This window comes from Gossypium arboreum, chromosome 12, assembly GCF_025698485.1.
Source record: "Gossypium arboreum isolate Shixiya-1 chromosome 12, ASM2569848v2, whole genome shotgun sequence".
Lineage (NCBI taxonomy): Eukaryota > Viridiplantae > Streptophyta > Magnoliopsida > Malvales > Malvaceae > Gossypium > Gossypium arboreum.
The window spans coordinates 620,800-628,614 of NC_069081.1; the positions used below are offsets into that span (position 1 = coordinate 620,800).

At 31.9% G+C, this 7,815-nt stretch overlaps 1 protein-coding gene across 1 annotated transcript; it reads left to right on the forward strand.

The window, feature by feature from the left end:
- The first annotated feature begins 1,262 nt into the window (after positions 1–1,262).
- Positions 1,263–3,102, forward strand: LOC108457787 (probable inactive patatin-like protein 9). The gene is made up of 2 exons (XM_017756929.2): positions 1,263–2,453; positions 2,653–3,102. The coding sequence occupies exons 1-2, from the start codon at positions 1,524–1,526 to the stop codon at positions 2,866–2,868; spliced, it is 1,146 nt and encodes a 381-aa protein (XP_017612418.1). The 5' UTR covers positions 1,263–1,523; the 3' UTR covers positions 2,869–3,102.
- Positions 3,103–7,815: the final 4,713 nt, after the last annotated feature.

Consider the following 7,815-nt stretch of genomic DNA (forward strand, 5'->3'; position numbering starts at 1 on the left):
TGATAGTATTTTTATATTTTTCATATTAAAAGAAATTAATGAAAAAAACGTAAACGTTGATATTTAAACTCATGTCATTGACATCTACACAATTTATTTTACCGCTTTAACAAAGCTTTATTTTGATATCTCGATGCTTTCCAATGTTATTATATAAATTGTTTCACCCACATTGTTTGTATATTTATTGAGCTAGTGTCATAAGTAAACTCCGATACCAGCTCAAGAAAAATGGCAATACCATCAGGAGCGAAGTCAGAAATTTTTTTAGGAGGTCAAAATTAAATTGTAATTTTTACGATCGTAAAATGTAAATTTTAAAGAATTAAATCGAATTTTTATCATTTTTAGGGGGTCAAGGTATAGTTTTACCTTTACTAATTTAAAATTTTAAATAGTCAAAATAAAAAATTTTCCATTTTAGGGGACCGGACTGTTACTAGCCCCCCTAGATTTGCCCCTAAATACTATAATAAATATCATAGCGTATTTACTATTTTAAATTTGATTTATTTACCTACTGAAATTTATTTTACTCACAATTTAATCCATTTTTATTTTATTTTTGACACATTGCATACGTGTTACTGTTATTAATTTCAAACCTTACATTTCATTAATTATTGTATGTTGTTTTTAAACATACGTGTGCACGTGTGATAAAATTTTTAGTATTAGACAATGTTATTGATTGAAATAGTGTCACAAGTTAACTTAATATTAATTTTTTTATATTTAGATTTTAATATTAAATTTTACTTTCACTAACGTGATAACTTTGTGACGTGCTATAGAAAAACGACAACATCATGATAAACAAAACACAATTATTATTCATTAGTAGTATATATTTATCTATTTAATTTTTTTCACTCACAATTTAAACCAAATTTTCATTTAATTTCATACCTATTGTATGTTACTGTTAGTTTCAAACCGTACGGTTTATTTTTATTGTATATTATTTTTAAATGCATACTTCCATATTTGTTGTTTCTACTATCATGGGCATGTGATAAGATTTTAATAAATTAATAAAAAAGGAAAAAGGTAAAAGAGATTTGACAAAAGCATTAAAGAAAGGAGGGAAGCGGAAGCCGAGCCGAAGTTGGCGCTTCGCTTAACCCGATAAGAACACGTGCGAGGACAGTCCAAACACGTACGACTCTCTCACCACCACTGGGAAAGTAAACTCTCAGTAAAACATACACAAAATAATTAAATAAATAAATAAAACGACAAAAATGGAAAGAACAATCGAAGAAGCCGTGCAGCACTCAGCATATATAAAGAGAACCAGCAGCACAGAGCTAAAGCCCAAACAAACAGTCCTATTTCCCCTATTCATATATCCTCCTCAGTCGTCCCTTCGCTCACCCCCGTTTCTAACTCAACTCAGTGCTCACACACATAACTGATAAATCACTGTTTGGAGTCAGAGAGATAGTGAAACATTGTATTTCTTGCTTATCGTCACCATTAATGCTAATTGGTGACCGAAAGGAAAACTAATTTGTTCTAAAATGGAGCAAAGTAAGGCAACTTTCGAGATCTTCACGAAACTGGAGCAGAAATGGCTATCTCACTGTGAACCTACTAAGAAGATTCGAATCCTTAGTATCGATGGTGGTGGAACGACTGGCATTGTCGCTGCTGCTGCTCTTATCCATCTTGAAGACCAGATCCGACTCAAAACCAGTGATCCTTATGCTCAAATTGCTGATTTCTTCGATATGATCGCCGGCACTGGCGTCGGTGCTATCCTTGCTGCTATGCTTTCTGCCGACGATGGAACTGGCCATCCACTTTTCACTGCTAGAGAAGCTGTTAAGTTTATCACGCTGAACAACTCTCGGCTCTTTAGAGTCAATAAGCTCGCCGGAGTTCTTCACCGTCGGAAAAAATTCTCCGGTAAGAGCATGGATAAGGTGCTGAAGGAAATGTTTAGGAGAGAAGACGGAACGGTTTTGACACTGAAGGACACGTGTAAGCCTCTCCTGGTTCCTTGCTTTGACCTCAACAGTTCAGCACCCTTTGTTTTCTCTCGCGCCGACGCTTCCGAATCACCTAGCTTCAACTTCGAGCTTTGGAAAGTGTGCCGCGCCACGTCAGCCACTCCAAGCCTCTTCAAACCTTTCCGATTGTCATCCATCGACGGCAAGACATCGTGCTACTCCGTGGACGGCGGTCTGGTCATGAACAACCCTACCGCCGCCGCGGTAACGCACGTGCTCCATAACAAGAGAGATTTCCCTTCCGTTAACGGCGTTGAGGATTTGATGGTTTTGTCTTTAGGCAACGGTCCGTCGTGCGGAAGGTCGAAGGTCGGTAGTAACGGCGAATGCTCCACTTCTTCCGTCGTTGACATTGTGCTTGACGGTGTCTCGGAGACAGTGGACCAGATGTTGGGGAACGCTTTCTGTTGGAACCGTACTAACTATGTTCGAATTCAGGTATACATATCAACCTTTTCTTCCTCTACTCCCTTCGATGCTCTGTTTGGTTCTTAATGAAAGTTTTTAATCCATTGTTAAACAACGTAAATTTTCCTCAGGTTTCTCGGTAGCCAAACAGATTTAAACGATTTTTTTTTTTAATTTTGGATTTAATATTTGACTCACCACACCACATTTGACGGTTTGTAACGTGCAGGCAAACGGACTGGGGAGTGGAAGGACGAGAATGGAGGAGGTACTGAAGGAAAGAGGGGTCGAGTCGTTACCGTTTGGCGGGAAGAGATTACTGACGGAGACTAACGGAAATAGAATTGACAGCTTTGTGCAACGCCTTGTTGCTTCCGGGAAAACCAGCCTCCCCCCAAGTCCCTGCAAGGAATCAGCCGTCAGCCCACTAGCAAACGGCCGTTAGCTACTCATTTTAAATATTTGTTCTCCTCTGTTTTCTTCTTTTCACCCACTCCTTTTGGTTTTCCTCTTTTAACCCTCCTTTTGTAAGTTGTAATATGGACCAAACCTCCTCAAGATCTACTTTTAAACTGCCCTACTTTGGAGAAAAAAATAGCTGCTACTTAGTCAAATGTACTGAAGTATTGAGTTAATGATGATTTAAATGAATGACACGTCACTATATTACCAATTTAAAGTTTCTTTCCTTTAAATACTATAAATTTCAAAATATATAATTATAAATACTAATTAATTCATTGACTCAATTCAAAGTCTTACCGAGGTATTGATTCAAGAGTGAAAAAATCAGTTGATATTGTATATAATTTTATAATTATATTTAATATTTATTTATTTACTTTGAACTGATCGATTGAAAATCAATGATCTAATTAGTTTAACTACCAATTCGATTTCAAAATATTGTATATAATTAATTTTAATCGTTACTCGTATAATAAGGAAAAAACTTATTTATTACATATATATTAAAATCATTACTATTAGTTGGTGTAATTTAATTTTTACATTATTTTCTTGAAAAGAAAAACACTCACACATTGTTGAAGAATTTATGTGTTATGAACAAAATATCACATTCACAATATAATAATATAAATGATATATAAAAATAGTCACTATAAGATAGTTTTCATGTAGCCAAATAGCCATTTAAAAAATGAACCAAATGTGAAGTGCAAATGATGAGAATTATGAGGTGGTCCTCTAGGCAAGATGGATTCATAGTTATTAGTTTAGGAGGGAGTCCATAAGAAGTTAAAAATGAGTGTTATTCCATCACATCCCTACATTCAAGTTATAAACAAGTTCCAAATTAAGGACCACCCCATATCTTTCTCTAATGGCTAAACAACAAATCATGAATTAATAATAATATTAATAAGTCTACCCGAAAATTCTTATATATATATCTCAATACGGGTTGATTCGGTTTATTGAGTATTCATTAATATTTTGATAAATTAAGAAATGGTTTTGTTAGGAATGTCATAACTTTTGTTATTGTAATTGATTTGGTTGAGTATTAGGACGAAAGGAATACGAATTGAGAATAGACCTTTGAGGACGGTGTCAAAGGATATTTCTAAAATTATAAGATAGTCTAATAGTAAAACTGGTGGAAATATACTACTGCAAAACAAAATTTGTCATTATCGGTATAATCATGTAATGGACATTGCCCCTTAAAGTTAACACAGTACTTTAATATTCATACACCCGAATAAAGAATGTGGAACACTATTGACATTGCTCTTCTCAAAAGGAATGGAAACCGAACAACAAAAATAGTTGATTGGAAATCTGATTAGAAAATGAATAGGAAGAAAACTGACGAAATTCCACACTAAGTTTAATTCCCAAAAAAAAGTTAGAAGGATCACAAACGATTTCACTTAAAACCTACTCTCTTAAACAGAATTTTCCTGTAATTTCACAAAATATTATAATTTAAAAATTTATAATTTCTAATTTCGACTTTACCTCTAAGTAAGGATGATGGTAACACAAAAAACGAAGTGTCGAAGACAAATAAAAAACTTATTGAACAACTCCTTGTATGAAAAAACTTCATTCTGATTTGAATCGAAAACTAGCAAAAGATGAATAATACTGTTTAGTGATTGACTTGTACGTAGGAAATATTTGGCCCTCTATGACATTAATGACATGCCTTGACCAACATATACATACAATTGGCTAGAGCAAGTGGTCTACTAAAATTTCAGCAATTTAGCTAAAAGGTTGAAATAAGTAAATAAAGGAATTGAAAATTTTAGCTAGAATCCAGATGCATACAGCTGAGCTACCAAATTTCATCACAACTATGGAAAAATAGGTTGGAAGTTGAAGCAGAAAGGACGAGGACGAACTGGCAAACAAAACCCAATTGGGATGCCAAATGGGTCCAGCATTAAATACAAAAACTTCTGTTTTCCCTTTTAACCAATCCATTATTTCCCAAATCTCAACCCTTTTCTTTTCTGTAGTTGTGGATGCAAACACAAGAATAGACCTTGAAAAGGAATCAAATCCTCTTACTGTTACATAATATCTTTCATACACTGTAAAATCATTAACAAAAAGGGGGCAATTTTTTCACTGAATCATTTCATTTATAGCATGTTCCTCTGAAAATTTTCTTGTTCTACTTTTGGTAGGTAAGTTTGGTGGGTGATGATTTGCAGGCATCTACTCTCTCTCTCTCTCTCTTTCTCTCTCCCTTCTCCCCCACTTGCGTTGCATGCGTTGGCATTAGATGAGATGAGACAATCCCACTATTCACTCACTTATATTACAATATTCTACAAGGATGGAATTAAGAATTCATAGTTTGATTGGATTGGATAAGTACAATTATAAGTCCAGTTGTTATATTTACGATTATCATTTCATTGGAGGTCTTGTTTTGGTTTTATGTACAATTACATGCATATTTTGAGATACAATTCACACATATTCAATGAAAATAAATCGATATCAATCATATACTACAAGCTAGTATTCATTATGCCACAAACCCACAACATGAATTATGCGGTGAATGAGTACGGTCAATAGATCAAACGGCAACTCGCCTTCTATATTGATATGTTTCAATTGAAACCATTATGTAATTTTGACCTTTTAAGTTTTTTATTTTTGTTTATTTTGATATATAAATTTAAAGTCATATTACTATGAGATTGTGTATTGTCATCATTTAAAAATCATATATTTATAACTTAAAATATAATCCGAATTTAGAAAATAAATTTTAATTACTGCTAAAATTAAACTAAGGAAATTATGAAAATTCTATTAAACTAAAATAATGAAAATCTATAAGTTTCTCCTTCGATTTTAAAATCTTGGAACTGTAATTTCACCTAATCTAGTTAATCAATTATCTATCATTCAATTGTTCAATCTATATAATTATTAACCTAGGATTCAGTGGCATTAACTAAACTCTTCCTGTATCTAGTTAAGTTAATCCCCCTTCTCCACTAGCTATATTCTTATGTTAGACAAGTTAGACAAAGTTACTACGATCAAACCTATTGGGTTGATTAGGACATGATTAGGACATTAAGTATATTCCTATACTAACGGCAAGTTAACTTGTTCGTCGACGTTACTAAAGTTAATCTTAATCTTAATCTATTTAGTCTAAATCTAAACCTTAATTTTCTCTTTGAAGACAAATCAAGATTATCAAATTAATGCAACTTGGTGGTCAAACAAGCATATTAAATAAGCACGAGACTGAATAAATAATTGACAAGAATCGAAACAATTGAAGAGAAAATAAATTAATTAACTAAAAGTATGATCCATCATCGCTCCAATAAAATAGAGTTTAGTTCACGTTGAGTTGAGAAAACATCACAAGAAGAAATTCAAAACAAACATGCATTGGTAAAAAGTAAAAATAAATAATCTAGAAAGAAAAATAATTATCCAATTAATGTCGAGCACTTCAGATCTCTTTTCCTTTTTGTCTTTTGCAAGCTTGAAGTTCTATTTTCCTGTGAGAGAATTGTTTCTTAGCCTCCAAGTTGATTTCTCATTTTTTCCCTCTCTTTTCTTCTTAAATCACGCCACCCCTTATTTTTACGATTTTTACCTTCCACTCCACCGGATGCATAATTGCAGTGGAGCAGACTGCTTATTGTTTGAAAATTCTAAATTGAAGATTGTGCTCCACCACATTGAAATCCAATGAAGTGGAAGACTTCTCTTCATTATTTTTTACTCTATGCTTCAAGTATTCCATTCTTTATTCGAAACTTGCAATGTAGAAAGGAAAATAGCAAGTAAATCCAAACAAACTCTAAAAATGATAAAAATTAAACAAAATATAATTAATCGAAAAAATATAAAAATACACTAGAAACTAATCTAAATGCTAAAAACACTACAAAAACTATACTAAAACAACTCTAAATATGAGTGTTATCAATAACACATTTAATATTCAACATCTAATACACACAATATATTTGCACACATTCACAAAAATACATGCATGATTGCGATGTCAATTGATCACATAAAATTTGAAAAAATAGTTTATGTAAGATAAATTGATTTAGATATAAAAATATTGATCTCTCTCCGCCTATTAAAATCTAAAAAATCTTTGATTCATTACTCTCTTTTAAATTCTGATTGATTATTTTGGTATTTTTTTTATTGTGATGGGGCTTCATCGCAAATGTAACGTAATAATTTAGTTGATCCTTCAACTTTACGAAAAAAATCATTTTAACTATTCATTTAAAAATTTTAAAAATTATTAACATTATTTTAAAAGTATAATTTTAAAAGATATTTTTTAAGTAATTAATTGTTAACGTGGCATACACAAGAATCGCCACATGGATGTCACGTCAATAATGAATCAAGGGTATGAAATGCTTCTTGTAAAAGAAAAATATAATCATTAGCAAGCTTATTCTTTTAGTTAAGGGTAAACTATCAAAATAGTCATTTTTATTTATCTCGAATTATATTTTAGCTACTTATATTTGAAATGTTATGTTTTAGTCACTTATGTTAATGTGTTATAACATTTTAGTCAATGGGTCGTTAACGGTGTAACGGTAAGCTGACATGGTACGTTAAATAATTATTTTAAACAAAAAATTTAGGTTAAATTATACAATTGGTCTTCATATTTTTTCATTTTGAGCAATTATTTTTTTCTTTTATGTTATTTTAATTTTTTTCTTTATTTTCCATTATGTTCTACTTCTCCCTTTGCTTTCTTCCCTTCTCCATATCTTTTAACCTAGTTTTTTTGTTTTCTATTTGTTAAAATTAGTCCATATACTTTTATTTTTTAAAAATAATTTAATTTGTTCTTTTATTTTCCTTTTCTTCTTTCCCTTTAGTTTTAGCAAAT